At 30.5% G+C, this 16,082-nt stretch overlaps 4 protein-coding genes across 4 annotated transcripts; 2 read left to right on the plus strand and 2 right to left on the minus strand.

Annotated features, from left to right (window-relative positions):
- Positions 1–1,822: 1,822 nt before the first annotated feature.
- On the minus strand, positions 1,823–3,600 carry LOC105626054 (BRCA1-A complex subunit BRE-like). Its single transcript, XM_012207366.1, has 4 exons — positions 3,513–3,600; positions 3,132–3,433; positions 2,269–2,646; positions 1,823–2,197 (listed from the first exon to the last, which is right to left on the minus strand). Exons 1-4 carry the CDS (start codon positions 3,598–3,600, stop codon positions 1,823–1,825), a joined length of 1,143 nt encoding a protein of 380 aa, XP_012062756.1.
- A 1,479-nt stretch (positions 3,601–5,079) lies between these two features.
- Positions 5,080–7,630, plus strand: LOC105626056 (trifunctional enzyme subunit beta, mitochondrial). Its single transcript, XM_012207369.1, has 7 exons — positions 5,080–5,134; positions 5,490–5,661; positions 5,812–6,187; positions 6,342–6,516; positions 6,620–6,900; positions 6,975–7,280; positions 7,411–7,630. Exons 1-7 carry the CDS (start codon positions 5,080–5,082, stop codon positions 7,453–7,455), a joined length of 1,410 nt encoding a protein of 469 aa, XP_012062759.1. The 3' UTR covers positions 7,456–7,630.
- Positions 7,566–9,048, minus strand: LOC105626055 (exosome complex component RRP41). Its single transcript, XM_012207368.1, has 3 exons — positions 8,878–9,048; positions 8,093–8,386; positions 7,566–8,016 (listed from the first exon to the last, which is right to left on the minus strand). Exons 1-3 carry the CDS (start codon positions 9,046–9,048, stop codon positions 7,663–7,665), a joined length of 819 nt encoding a protein of 272 aa, XP_012062758.1. The 3' UTR covers positions 7,566–7,662.
- A 1,766-nt stretch (positions 9,049–10,814) lies between these two features.
- On the plus strand, positions 10,815–12,455 carry LOC105626057 (crossover junction endonuclease MUS81). The gene is made up of 5 exons (XM_012207370.1): positions 10,815–11,341; positions 11,417–11,630; positions 11,714–11,926; positions 12,031–12,144; positions 12,213–12,455. The coding sequence occupies exons 1-5, from the start codon at positions 10,815–10,817 to the stop codon at positions 12,453–12,455; spliced, it is 1,311 nt and encodes a 436-aa protein (XP_012062760.1).
- Positions 12,456–16,082: the final 3,627 nt, after the last annotated feature.

Below are 16,082 nucleotides of genomic sequence, written 5' to 3' on the forward strand. Positions count from 1 at the left end.
AAAACGGTATGAAGGAGCAAGCACTTACCTCAAGCCGTGAGACAGGTGACGGCGGCCGGACACTTTTGAGATGGTTTCACTCTGCGCACGCTCTTTGCGCTGCGCACATATTTAACGCTGCCAACGGCGCAGAGGAAAAATTTATAGTTCCTATACTTAAGACGCGGCGATGTTAGGGAATAATACGTCTCACGCATCGGCCAATCGGCGTTTCTCTTTTCCGAAAATGTTGGATTGGATTAAATTTTGGAATAAAAATTTGTAGCGTTACAAACTTCAAAATTCAAGTAATTTCGTTAAAAATAAACAAAATTTAAGTTTAAAAAAGAACTTTAAAAATACTTTCGAAAGATTACTATATCTTTTGAGTTTCTATGAATTCAGTAAATTGTTATATATACAGAAAAATTACGAACTGGACAAAATAGGAAATTTTTCTCTTTGTGAGCCTGTTACATGTCTTTAAGGTTGTAAATTACTAATTATTTTAAATTACATTTAAAATACAAAAAATTAGAGACAGTTTATTACCATCTAGATCAAAAGTTATTTCAACATAAAGTAATATTTTTTTAGTGTTCTAATAGAAATATATGGAAATATAAAATAAAAATCTCAGTTATTTAATTTCAAGTATTTATAAATACTTTATGAATTTAAGAATATTTATGTAAAGTTACATTGAGATGCGGACATTAATTGTCCAGTAAATAAACAAAATATTTATGTTATAAACTAATTAGTGAATCTCAAGTTATTTTTAATATTTAAAGTATTTATATAAAAAAATTTAGATGTTTATCATTCTTAAAATTTTTGTTCATAACAATAAAAATAATATCAAATAAAATAAATAATCTATAAAAATGTTGTTCAATAAAAACAGAATGGCTAGTTCAACAGAAAAAACAGCTTTGTAACTCTTGTACTATTCTTTAATTGATTGATTTATATATTTAGAGCCAATAAGGAACTAGGAGCAAGATCAATCACATCAAGGATTTTATGACAGTTGCAAAGCTGCTTTTTCTGTTAAACATAGCCAATATTATCAACACAATTTTCATATGTACATACATATCTCAATATGCTTTAAAGCATAAATATTAATATATGTTTTATGCCTTTACAACCTTCTTAAAAAAAAATTTGCAAAAAATTTTAACTTTCTAATATAAAGACTTAAAATTTTCCCTATAAAATTTTTTAAAATGTTTCTAAGATTTTTTATTAATGAGTGAATTAAAAGAAGTATTTGACTTTGATTGCTCATAACTTCGTTAAAATTCATCCGTGCATATCGTAATTTAAAAAGTAGATTCTTAAAACTGATATCTTGTTCTATTAAATAATATAATTGTCAAATTAAAAAAATATATATTTTTGTTAATATATAAATGATATAAATATGAAAAATAGTGCTCTTTCTATATGAACACTATGAATGTTTTATATAGTACTTTTACTTTAAAACTTACTGCTTTTAAATAATTTTCTTTTTAAACTAAGTAATTATCTTACTGCTTTTAATCTAAGTAATAATAATAATATTCGTGTTGGTATTTCTTATGTTTGAATATCTAATTTTGAAATGTTTGGTATATTTCCACGTTCGTGGAATGATTTGTACAAATTCATTCATTAAGTTCGTGTTAACTTTGTAAAAAAGATTATCTGAGCTGAAAAATATAACTGTCCAAAATTAGAAAAAGGATACATAAAAACATATCAATGTTTATTACATTGGAACGAAATAGTCTTTATTAATTGTAACTATTAAACATTCTTTATAATAAAATATAACTTTTTTCAGAATAAATTATTAAAAACGATTATTTTTGACAGAATTCGCCTGAAACTTTTGAACAGCATTTTCTATTATATACGTTAACAATTTGTCAACCATCAATTTCATCGGCCATCTAGGACTATATGGTGCATCATCCAATACTTCTCTGTATAAAATACCTTGTGATGTCATATGATATACTGATTGTAATGTAATTTGTGGTTTTTCTTTCGGAAATATTGATGGAAGATTAAAGTGTATGAGAAAATGAAAGTCTCGATGTTCTAACAGAATAATAATCCAATTAAATTCTATAGCATCATATTCCACTATGCTACCGCGTTGTAATACAAGTAGAAACACGATAAACTCTTTTCTATTTTCAAAACACTGAATTGCACTGTTTATCTGCAACAGAGAGTATATATAAATATTTTTTGTAAATTGTAATTTTGTAAAATGTATGAGAAATTACATACTTTCTCTTCCATGAATTTTATTACTTCGGGAACATAATCCATTAGATATTTGTTGGGCGGTAATGGTGGAATGTGTAAAGATTCTGGCCTACCGATAGCGTCCTCTAAGGTCTTAGATAAATAAAGTTGCGGCGAAATACGATTCCAATCTGGACCATAAAATGTAACTAGAAGCATTGCTTCGTCATTTTGCGATTTATTTATACGTGGAGGCAATCGTGTATAATCCATAGATATGCGAATTAAAAATCGTGCTTCCATAGGCTTCAATCCTAATAACACCATCACTTCTATATCTTCTTTACATATCTCTGTTTCTCCAACAAGTGTGCTATATTCAAGTTGTAATCGATCTCCCTGTTTTCCAAGTAACAATATCTGGAAATAAAAATAGAATCTTTAATTTCATTATACATGAATATAATAAATCTATATTTTAAGCCCTATAAAATATAAACAAAGTAATATTTTGCCCAATAAAATTATTTGCAGTTTTTAAATCTTATTAACATTTAATTATTAATATTCTTTTAAAATACTTATTAACATCAAAATTATATAAATTGTTTGTCAATTTAATATGTGATATTATTATTTTAATTCTATTCATGATTGTCTTAAAAATGAAAAATTTCAGCACGCAGTGCTGAAAAATTGGACATATATTTAAGTTTACACCAAAATATTTAAGAATTAAGATCTGCTTTGATCTAAAAATTACTCTTAATTATATTTATTCTTATCAGTCTAATCTTGAATTCCTATAAAACATACATCTCTTAAATTTATCAGGGAATATGCATTTTTATAATCATCAAAAATATATATTAAAATTATTTATATATAGTAAAATTATTGCTTACCTGATGTTCCTTGTAATACAATAACAACTCCATTAGTACATTGAGCAGTGCATCGGTATTGTTAGGATTCCATTTAACAAGACTAGGTACCCAAGTAGATAAAATATCAATGTCTGGATCCATTAAAAAATTTTGATCATTAAATATGAAATCTGGACCCATTTCTGGATATTGCGAATTAAATAACACATTCCACATAAGGTGCTCCCCAGCATAAGGAATTAATAATTTGAAACAATCATTTTTGTTCTTATTGCAACTCGAAGATACTGAATCCAATTTTATCGGACCATAAGAAACACCTTTAAAAAATGTAATATCCATAACAAAAATATCAATTTTATTATAAAGAACAAATAAAATAAAAATTAATAAACTTACCAAGTCTTTTAGTTTGTAAAACGCGTTTCAAAAGCGGCTCTATATATGAGTCTATGGTGCTCAACAAAGGATGTTGTTGATTTAGCATCTTATTGTCAAAACTGAAGAAACTATAATAACATAATCAAGTTGAATGAAGGAAATCAATATTCCACTATTTTACTTCGGATTTTGAACTGAACAGCTTTTATCTGGTAATATTCTATCTGGTAATATATGCCTGAATGGGTTCCTGTTAAATATCATTCCCTTTCAAAAAACTGATAATTTTAGCAATTTAATTTTTTAAAATATCATATAACAGCTAGTAATTACTGAGAACTGATAAGAAGAAAGTAACCTCTCCAACTACTGTATTCCACAGAGGTTATATGTACATAATACAGAGAGTATTATTTGTCAATTTTTGGCCGATGCCGCTAGCGGTTTTTATTTATTTTAATATTAATTATAGGTTAACATTAAATTTTAATCAATTCGTTGTTTCTTCTTTTTCGTTTATGAATATAAATGACAGAAACAGAACTGAAACATTCCATAAAATTCAATTAATATTAGGCTGGGTTCATACTTTGACGGAAAAGCAAAAAGCAGAAGCCAATCGGAACTCGCAGTAGATGATTTCTGAGGTTGAAATCGTGTTATCGCTATCGCTATTTCTTCGCATTGTGTATCTGGGGCTTTAATTCCGCAACTACAGATCCTATAATCTAAAGGCCATTCTACATTGGTTGTATGTATCGACGTAGACGTCGCAAGTCACAAGCTTGTTACTTCAGCCAATCCGAGGCTTCAATTTTAAAGTCACATGATGCTTACGACGCTACGATGTAGATTCCTTTATTTTCCTAATTCCTTACTTTTGCTATTGTGCGCAGGGCTTAAGTTGGGAAACATCGCTTCTATATACATATAGGGATAGGAAACTGACCAATTCTAATCAAATATTCTCCTTATATTTGATTGTGATTGATGGTTTCCTATGACTTAAGACCTCTATATGTAGAGAACCCTTTAAAAGCCCTTAGGGCTGCCGCAGATAAAATTTCTGTAACAGTAACCTTAAGAGGCTCCGCACAATGAAAGGAACAGGGAACAGAGAACAGAGAATAAGAATTTCAACCTATTAGAAATCATATATTGTGGAATACACAGTTTCTGATAGGTTGAATTTCTTATTCTCTATTTTATTATCTTTCCTATTTCTTTTATTGTGCGGAGTCCCTAAAACGTAAACTTAAACCGATGAATCAATTAGGATACTCCTTTAGATTTACATACTCTAACGGAAATAGAAATAGCAGTAAGAAATAGCGTTTGATTGGTCGAAATTCGCCCCGTCATACGCAATACTTCACCTACCACGCTCCGTATGTATGAGACAGCTGAGAAAATAAACAGATGTACATTTCACAGATATATATTTCAGGTTAAAGTCGAAATCAGAATCCACTGAGAAGAAGGTCAAAGTCCAGCACTACATGGTTTTTCTGATTGTGACAGGTTTTCGGTGACACATCAAATATATTTGGAAAAAAAAACGTGTTAATATCATATCTCACACAATATGTTCCCTCTTCTGAAAAATTGCCTCGTCGCAAGACAAGGAATTGTCAATTATGGTATGAGATAGTCATTTTTTAAATAATCAATTAAATATTATATTTAAAGTGCAGGTTTATTGGTATTATTTTTTATTGGTATAAAGTCCATAGAAAGTGGATATTAAGAATAGTATATTTATATTTGACTTTTCTCTTTCCAATATTAATTACATATAATTATGTTATTTTTATATAGTACGTACACACTTCTACAAGATTCAAAATTTACATTTATTTCTAATATATTTTAAATAATATATGCTTGTATTTCGTGATATTTGCTCTGTATCATTTAATAAATTATCTGTATAAACATATTTTTATGTATTATTATTATTATCAGTAATACATATTTTTTTAATTGCTATTTTAGCAGAAGCTCTCACCCGTTATTCTGGAATTTCTATAAACAAGGCATATTCTACAAAAAGTGATAATGCTTCAAAAAATATTGTATATGTTGATGGAGTACGGACTCCATTTTTACACTCTGGAACTGACTATAAGAAACTCATAGCTTATGATCTAGCAACACATTCGCTGGTGTAAGTCATCATTATATATTTCAATGTAAATATCACAAATATAATTCCAAATATCTCTTACAAAATAGCTTTAAGAAGTTCAATATTTTATATCTTATCTTTTATTGCAAATATTGATTGTCAAAGTAAATTATTTTTATTATTTTATAGGAGCTTGCAAAAAAAGATTGGATTCCCCAAGGAAATAATTGATTATATTATTTATGGCACAGTTATGCAAGAAATCCGAACTTCCAATATCGGAAGAGAAGCTGCTCTAGCTGCAGGATATAGCGAGTACACTCCTGCACATACAGTAACGATGGCATGCATTAGCAGCAATCAGGCTATTACCACTGGCATGGGTTTAATCGCATGCGGTGTTTATGACGCTATTATAGCAGGAGGAGTAGAATTTATGTCAGATATTCCAATTCGATTTAATCGATCCATGAGATCTCTGATGCTGCAAGCCAATAAAGCAAAAACTCTACCAAATAAATTAGCTCTCTTGGCCAGTATCAGACCAAATCATTTCATACCAGATGTAAGTTGATGTATGATCTCTATTTTTTTTTTTTTTTCAAGAAAATGTACTTTATATATGAATATTATATTCACAAATATGTGTAAAAATAATAATAAGAATTCTTTTCTTTTCTTAATTTTTTAAATATCTTACAAAATTTATGCCTGTGTAGCTACCAGCTGTGGCAGAGTTTTCAACTAATGAAACTATGGGACATAGCGCAGATCGTTTAGCAGCGGCGTTTGGTGTTACACGCAAGGAACAAGATGATTATGCATTGCGTTCTCATATTTTAGCTGCACGAGCACAGCAACAGGGACTGCTGTCGGACATAGTCCCTTATAAAGGTGGATTTAATATTAATATTTCAATATTTAATTTATACATTCATATTTTATTCATTCAATACTTACATATTTATATGTCTTGTTTTATTTTTCTGTATTGCAGTACCAAACGTTGATAAAGTTGTTGATAAGGACAATGGCATTCGCGTATCTACGGAAGAACAATTAGCAAAGTTGAAATCTGCATTTGTTAAACCTTATGGAACAATTACTGCAGCCAACGCATCTTTCTTGACCGATGGTGCGTCGGCGGCACTAATAATGAGCGAAGAGAAAGCTCTCCAACTTGGCTTGAAACCTAAGGCATACTTGCGAAACTTTATTTATGTGTCTCAAGATCCAGTTGATCAACTACTTCTAGGACCATTATACGCAATCCCGAAAGTATATAATTCCTATCATTATTACATATTATTTATGTAATTGAATAAAATAATTTATATAAATCACGCTTATAGATTCTGGATAAAGCAAAATTAACTATGAAAGATATAGGAGTGTGGGAGATACACGAAGCGTTTGCAGGAATGATCTGTGCTAATCTGAAAGCAATGGATTCTGATTTGTTCGCTCAAAAGTATTTAAAGAGGAGTTCGAAAGTGGGTGTACCAGATCTAAATAAATGGAATGCTTGGGGAGGATCCTTGTCAATCGGTCATCCATTTGGCGCCACTGGAGTACGGTTAGCATCGCATACCGCTAATCGACTTATTAAAGAAGATCAACAATTTGGAGTTATCGCGGCTTGTGCTGCTGGCGGACAAGTAAATAAAGATTTATGTTACATTATAATGCAAATAATTTTTATAAAAATCTTAATTAGCTTTTATGATAATCTTAATATAAATTTTCTTTTCCTTTTTTGGATTTGTAATTTTGATATTTTTTTTACAGGGAGTTAGTATGATTATGGAACGATATCCTGGTGCTACAATCTAATTCCGCTTTTCGAGGAATGTACATTTGATAAAAATAGATATTAATTAATAGAGAAATAACGAAATAATATTTTTCTATTTAAGAGAGATATAAAATTGTGAAACTTTTTTAAGAAAGCAATTTTTTATTAGTTAGAAGTTTATATACAGTGAGATAATTACATAAAAATCTCTTACAGAATATCAAATATAATTGTTCTTCTTTTTCTTAGTCGAGTGAATTATGCAGAAATGAAGGCAACAGATTTGCAGTTAAATGATGCCTCACGCCATGGTCCAATATATTCTTTATATCTTGGCAACCTTGTAACACACGTTGTTTGAGTGTTTCCAAACGTGACAAATGTAATCTCTGACCTGCCCCATGTGCTACTACTATCAAACCATTCTCATCCACTTCAATATCATTATTCGTTCCTGCTAATGCAACAACAGACAAAGTAACTCCTGGTGAACACTCCTCTACATAGTTCGCATCCAATACTCCTGTGGTTAACATTTTATCTTCATCTTCTACCGATGGCTTATTAACAAGAGTTATGCTACAGCCGATGGCATAATTCTGTAATTAAAAATTTATTTTATAATAGTATGTTTCACATTCTATTTCAAAAGAACAAAATTCTCCTTAGATTAACCTTGATTGGAATTCCGGCATCAATCAATGCAAGCGTCGCAGCATTTACGGATGCACAATAATCACTGCCGTCAACCTGTAGAACTTCTACGAAGACATCGATCTGAGAGCGTGGATATAGTTCTAAGTGTATTATAGCCTCCATGGCATGACGTAATTGTGCCGACCTCTCTTGTGATTTCCAATCTCCTCTGGGTCTTCGCTTCCGTTCGCCAGAGGTAAAACTAAACACAGCCATGCTGTACTGGCAATTTATGATAGCCTTTGTACTGTTCCTTGATGCACTGCTTCTTGACTAAATCATAAAAAGTATATAAATATTGTATGGTGTCTCTCAAGATAAATGTCAGAATAATTCAGTAATTAAGATAAATATTCAGGCTAAAGAAATATCTTTCTTTAAAGAAATATTTCTCTTAAAGAAATTCAGTCTAAATAAATATACTTGTGCTTTAAATAGAAAAAGAAGGTGATTATAGAAAAGTAAAAAATAACATCATGTGTACTTTCTAATCTTTAAAAGTTACAATTACAACTTCTTAGGTCCAGTTCCATCGATGTAAGATTAACTTTAATCTCAGTTCAATTTATTCTTTATCTTCCTAATTCTAAAAACTAGAAAAAGATATAGAAAAGAACAATAAGTTAAGCCGAAATTGAAATATTAAACAGGTGGAACCAAGTTTTCAACTTCGCTTATAACTTCTCTCAATCAAAATAGATATAAACGTAATTACTAGTTCGTTTTTACAATAATTATGGAAATGTTTTAAAACTGATCTGTACCTGACGAGGACCGTATACCGCTGCTAGAACTTTCGTGTTGCCATGTTCTATATATGCACTACCATCGGCCTGCCCGAATACTCCCATCCGCATACGGATTTGTCTTAATTCCAACGCTCGTCTGCCGTCAACGCGAAGTCCACCTTGATCATTCTCTTGATCTGGCTCCATTATATCTTACTGATGCTGATTGAAATGAGAGAGTTCCTAACACCCTTTAACACAATATTGTTTACATGCGCACGTGGTGCAAATCAGTGCAAGTTGCAGCCGTTGCAGGTGCAGCAAATATTAGCGCTATCTATAGAGAAATTTTCAGTAGTGCGTTCGGCATTACAAAGCGGAGGCGTTCATTTGCTCTTTTACTTCGAAAATCGTTCGGAAACTCGCATCTTTCTGCTACATGTCATCTTATCTGCGTTCGGTATTAACATTTCTAGAGCCAATTGAGCTGTTCGATCCGGATTTAAAGACCGAGCAAAGCTAATGCAAATTTTCGTGCTTAAATTAAATTCATAACCTGTACATTTATGACAATGTATCCAATTGATTCGTTAACACATATATTTATCTCTTTTACACTTCTATTTACAAATAGTGTATTTGAACTATTATAATGTCTGAGTCTACAAACGCTCAAATAAATGCTATCAAATAGAAACTGATAGAGTACATTATATACAATATTTAACGAGGAAAATAAATTTTTAATTCTTTTCTTCTTTATAAATTTGAAGTTACGTATTTGAAAACAAAGAATTTGTTAATTAATTTTCGGATCAAAGCTTATGTTGCACATATAGGCTATGGTCAAAGTCTCGCTACAAATGCTTTGAAGCATTTGACAGACCAATTAGAAGAAAGAATTTTACAAACTGATCAGTTAAAAAATGCTTCAAAGCGTTTGCAACATCGCGTGACTATATTCATAGAATGAAATAAAATCAAACTGCATTAATATATTAAAGACTCTAACGAATATAATAAATCAAGTGATATAAATTGTTGAAATTTATTTTGCAATATAGTATTTTCTTTTAAGAAAACACTTGTATTGTTGGCGCGTTGAGCGCTGAAAGTTGGCGCTTTGGGATCTGGAAAACCTAACAATAATCATTGGTAACCAGAGAAAATCAAGAGCTGGAAACCATTGTTTGTTGGAGTAGAAGATATGGTAGAAGCGTGATGGAACATATAGTGCTACATACTAGGATTGTACCGTACTAGGCTTCCGTTTCACGTAAGATGTGCATGCTGCATTATTTATCCTTGTTTTTCACCGAATGTTAAACAAGAGTAAATGATGCATCATGCGCATCATGCGTGAATCGGAACGCAGCTCTAGTATTATGTGTGTGTATATATGTACATGCACATTTCCAGAAGTGAGCGGATAAATGGTTGAACCAATCAGAGAAGAGAACGCTATCCCTTTCATTCTCCCTTGATTCTCTTTGCTGGTAACCACCAGTAACTACGGCCCACGTAATCGAGAGTCCGTAGTTCTACTTCTTGTTCTTTTGGCCGGTGGATTTCTGATTTCTTGTAGAAGTACCACACTTCCAAATAAAGATCACTGGGCTGAAAAGGGCCAGTCAAATCAGTGCATCATTATAAGAGTGCGCAGTTATTAGTAGTTTGCTATCAAATGAGATCTAATCTTGAATCTAATCTTATTTGATTCAATTTTGCATTTACGACTAATGAAATTAATTTATATTAATTTATATGAATTCTTTGATCAGAAAAGATTGTACGATAAATTACTTGATTATTTTATAAATACATTTTAAGCTTTAAAAAAATTGAAGTAGAAATTGAATAGAAATGATTAATATTTTGGGTCGAAAATTTGCTGCGCTTTTTGAAATATGTTCGCAACATTGTTTATAAACAAATATGAAATATTATAAGGTATTTAATTTATGTATTTGGAAATGAAGAGGATTAAAATTGTGCCAGATAGGCCGAATCGTTTATTTGAAAGCTGGTTAGAAGAATGGAGGAACGAAGCGGTGCTCCGAAATTCAGAGCTACACAATCATTTTGCGAAGGCTTTAGACTCGTTGAAACGATATCCACTACCATTGGAGTCTGGTAAGGAGTGCATAATCCTGCAGCACTTTGGTACAAAGCTATGTTCGATGCTGGATAAAAAGCTGGAGGAGTACAAAAGACAGGAATCCACCACAGTAGTTGATGATTGTGTCTCCAAGTCTGGCAGTAACGAAGATTATACAGCCATGTCGAGAAAGAAACTTGTAGAAGAATGTCAAACAGTTGAAGTACAAGAAAAGACAACAGTGTCTAAAAATATCAAACAAGCTAAAAATATTAAAAAGAATATGCTGGAAAAATTGGTAAACGCAAATGATATTGGACTGAAGGAAGCTGATAGACAAATTTCCTTTGAACCGAATACTTTTGATATTATATTATTGGTGGATACTCAAGAAACTTGTGGGTGAGTATTTATGGTACGACTGCGATTTATACTATTAACATAAGACGCTTTTTAGCTATATGGGATATATTCTAGTGGGAAAACAAAGCCTCAGCATGATGCTACGATCGCAGAGTTGACACAGCTTGGTGTACTGTTCGAAATACGTCGTTTGAAGATTGGTGATTTCGCGTGGATAGCCAGATGTCGAAAAACTAATGATGAATTAATTGTGCCTTACATAATAGAGCGGAAGCGAATGGATGATTTAAGTGCAAGCATTGTGGACGGAAGGTTTCATGAACAAAAGGTACTATAGGAATTAATTACTTTTTAATACATTCTTGATTTTCTTGGATATTTGATTATGCAGTCTTTCTTTCTATATTTCAGTTTCGATTGAAGCAATCTGGTATTGAAAATTTGATGTATATAATAGAAAATATTGATAAGAATTCCCGATATTCTGTACCGCTCTCATCATTGTTACAAGCCTCTGTAAATTGTTTGGTACAAGACGGCTTTACTGTAAAATATACAAGGCATCACAAAGATTCTATGTTACACTTATCATGTATAACAAAGATTTTAATCAAACTTTATAAGGTATGCAAAAAATACTGTATAATTATGCATATAAATGTTTATTAATGTTTATAGATTTTATATAAATAAATATTTTATATAGATAAATAATAATTTTATATTAGGATAAGAGACTTGTTGGATGCAAGAAAGAACTTCTTATCCAAACAGACAATGTAGGTAGCGCAGTACGTCTTATGGAGTTCAAAGAATTCAATAAAGCATCGTCTAAACAAAGAGTATGTAAAAATTTTCTACGTGATGTCTATAAAAAATGCTTAAATTTATCAATATTATTTCCTTTCAGATATTCAAAGTGAGCGAGATGTTTATTCGTCAGTTATTACAATTGAAAGGCATGTCCATCGACAAAGCCATGGCAATTGTGGAGCGTTATGCCTCACCGCAAATTTTAATTACAGCTTTGAAGAATTCTGGTAAGAATGGCGAACAATTATTAGCAAATATTCAAGTTGACAAGAAACGACGACTCGGGCCTGTCATCAGTAAGACCATTTATCAGCTTTACACAATGAATGAGTTAAGATGACTAATAAAAAGGCACAATTATACCTTTTTACATGTTTATCCAGTCAAAAATATTCTATCTTTGCATATATTTTTTACTACCATTATTAAAACTTTATATATTTCTAAATAATCAATAAAAAAGATAGTGAGTCGACTGAAAAGTAATGCAGTCGTACGTAACTCGTAAACGAGAAGAGATATTTGAATATAATTGAAAGGAATGAAAGTGCATTTTATTTGCTACAAGAATGTACCATTACTTTTCAACGTAATTATTGTTTACAGCTATACATTTCTCTCAACGATGAATCAATTTTCTCACTCGGTCAATGAAGAATTTTGACTTTCCTTGGTCCATTGTCTTTTTCACTTTATCCAAAAAATAAATCCTAGTGACATTGTCATTTACGAGCCATTTATAGTGATGAAACTGTTCATTAAAGTGAATTGTGAGGTGTGATATAAAATTTCGTGTGTCGGAAGCTGATGAATTTGGCACCCTGCGATTTTTACTTCTTTCCGAATTTAAGATCTTAAGGGCATTCATTTTACCGTGAATGATGAAGTAAAATCGTGGATTAAGGATTGCCGGAATTCTTCATTGACTGGATGAGAAAACTGGTTTACCGTTGGAAGAAATGTATAACTGTAAATGATTGAAAAATAATGGTACGTTCTTGTAGCCAATAAAATGCATTTTCATGCCTTTTTTTTGTTTTATTCAAATATCTTTTTTCGTTTAAATTACGTGTGACTTTGCATTACTTTTCAGCCGATCTACGTATCATGATTTTTTAATAAAATTTTTCAAGAATTATTGTAAAATAAAATAATTGAAATCATACTTAAATGTCCACTTGCTTTTTTAAAATCAGCAGAGTACTGATACTGCCTTTACATTTCACGACTTAAATCAAATATATGTTAGTTTTCACAAAAAATGTAAAAAAATTATTTTCACTTGTACTATCGGAACATTGTTTAAAAAAAATAGAAAAAATTTTGAGTGGATATTATTCAGTGTTTATTGAGTGGATATATTTTATCGGTTTATCTTCACTTGTCAGTTATTGTGTTATAATGTTATTCATTATAACTCAAGTAAACTTACCGAAGTATTACACTCCGATTTTGATGAGTTTTTAGTATGTTGTTCTCCAGACAAATAAGCGTATTTTTTTATGTGCTCATACGCACTTTTAAAAGATGAAACACTCCTTTGAAAAAAATCTATTAAATCCTGATTTAACAAAAATCCTGATTTAACAAAAATTCTGATGAACCTATATGGATTAAGTCCTCCCTGCAAAATCCGATTTCTTGCAAAATTAATCTTTGAAATTATTATAACTTAATATTATTATACATATTATTATACACATTATTATACATAATAAAAGTGAATAAATCTTTCATTATGCTAGTATTTAAGTCTAAAATACTACATATAGTCGGTTCTAACTCAGATCCTCTGTGGGGGTACTCGGCGTAGACATGGGGATAGGAAGGAGTAACGCGGGAAAAATCCCCGGTCAGCGGTTACTTTACGTAAACATAGGATTCCAATCGGTTTACGTAAACATTACGTACTTACTGTGTTACAAATGCAATATATAATGGATCATATAAACGCACAGTTGATGCTTGGAAGATTACCAAATCGATCGCAATAGAAATAATGAAAAATGCAACGATAAATAATCCTAAGCAATTTCGTTATAGCGAAGGATGCTTCTCAGTGTCAATCTATCAGTTTGAGCTGAGAGAAAACAAAAGCGATTTTGCTTAAAAAAAAAAGATATGCGAATTGCATGAACAACTCAAAATAAGTTATGAGTATTCGATTCAAGGAATAAGTGTTGTGCGCGCGCGTGTGTGTGTGTAAGTTTTTTAAATAACTAATTAAGTTTTTATTATTATTTATTAGTTTTAATTTAGTTTTACTTTTTCTTTTCTCATGATTGATAATGAAAGAATTGTGAAGATACCTTTGCGAAACGAGCTAGTGCAAGTGATTTCTTTGGTAAGTTCATGAATTATAGAGTATTTTATAATCCACTTTTTTTGATAATCCACTTTTTTATAATTCATTTTTCAGAACATATGGCGTAACGAGCACATTAGGATACAGAGCTTCACGACGCTTCATATGCAAGAGTGGCGATGGTTTGGCTTCTTCTTCTTCTTCTTTTGTGATTAATGGCCCTGGTCTTCGTTGACGAGATAAACTCTAGAGACGAGGTAAACTCATATTAAAGAGATATGTTTAAACTTTTATGAGACGTTGAAAAAATTGATTCGATTATATGCTTGGCTAGATTTTTAATATATCCTTAAACATATATTTAAAACAAAAAGATTTTTTTCTCGCTAGTTATATTTTTTTAGAGATAAGAGTTGCGATCAAAGTCACAAATGCTTTGAAGCATAGCATTGATTGATCAATTAGATGAAAGAATTTTACTATTTTACCAATCAAAGAATGTTTCAAAGCATTTGTAGCATCACGTTGATTGTACTCATTCAAGATTTAATAAAAAATCGTTTGTCTTTCTTTGCTTTTTGAATAAATATGTCTTCGGAATATCAAACCGACTAAGTCTTAACTTATATGTGTATGTATAATTATGAATTGATTTTTAATTCAGATATGAATTCTGTTCATTTTCTTACCTTTTTTCGTTGAAAGTTTTAGTGAATATATATTTTATATACATTAACGTAGACTTATAGATATAATAACATAGTGGATCATAGCGTTCCGTTTTGCGCTTACACTGCTTACAATAAGCATCATTTATCCTTATTTAATATTTGATAAACAACAAAGATGAACTAATATTTATAGCATGAAAACGTACCCATCAGCAGTATATCTATTTATATAGAAGTAAAAATTGATATTACTTTTATATTCAATGTAGTATATTCAATTACCATTAATGCGCAAAATAACTACGCTTAGTAAGATTTCCAACAGTAAGCAAAAATAATTAAAAAATTAATAAAAATCATGAAATTTTCTATTCCAATATCGATATGAATTCTGTATAATAATCAGTCGGACTCATTTGTTCGCTATTCAGATGCATATGATGGATTATTTGAAAAAATTAATGTTTGTATATTGTCAAAGTATACGAAATTATTATAATTGTACGAGACATTTTTCGAGTTTTCAGTTTTAAGTATTGTTCTTCTTTTATTTTGTATCAGATGTGAAATATAGTAATTCTCGATACAGAGAGAACCTTTTTCGTTTATACATAATCAAACACCCATTTTCGCGCATTGTTTTAAAAAATTGTTATCGAAAATTGTTATAGAAAAATGTCAATAAAATGTTTTTTTCCATGCATCTTTATTTCGAATAATTATAAATAGATTGTCGAATTGTTACATCCTTTTTTTAGCACATAAAATTCATCTCACATTTCAAGATAATTTGCATCTCAAAATAATTTGAATAAATTTGTAGCTTAATAATTAAATACGCAACATAAATACACAGAAGCAAGTGTAATAACGTCGATGCTACTGTGAATTGAAGGAAAAATTCAAATTATGGATATGTTGGATTTTTGTTGCATTAAAGAGATACGTTGTAACTTAGCGATTTTGAGTGCATACTTGATGCGCCAAATCA

Source organism: Atta cephalotes, assembly GCF_000143395.1.
Source record: "Atta cephalotes unplaced genomic scaffold scaffold00004, whole genome shotgun sequence".
Classification (NCBI taxonomy): Eukaryota; Metazoa; Arthropoda; class Insecta; order Hymenoptera; family Formicidae; genus Atta; species Atta cephalotes.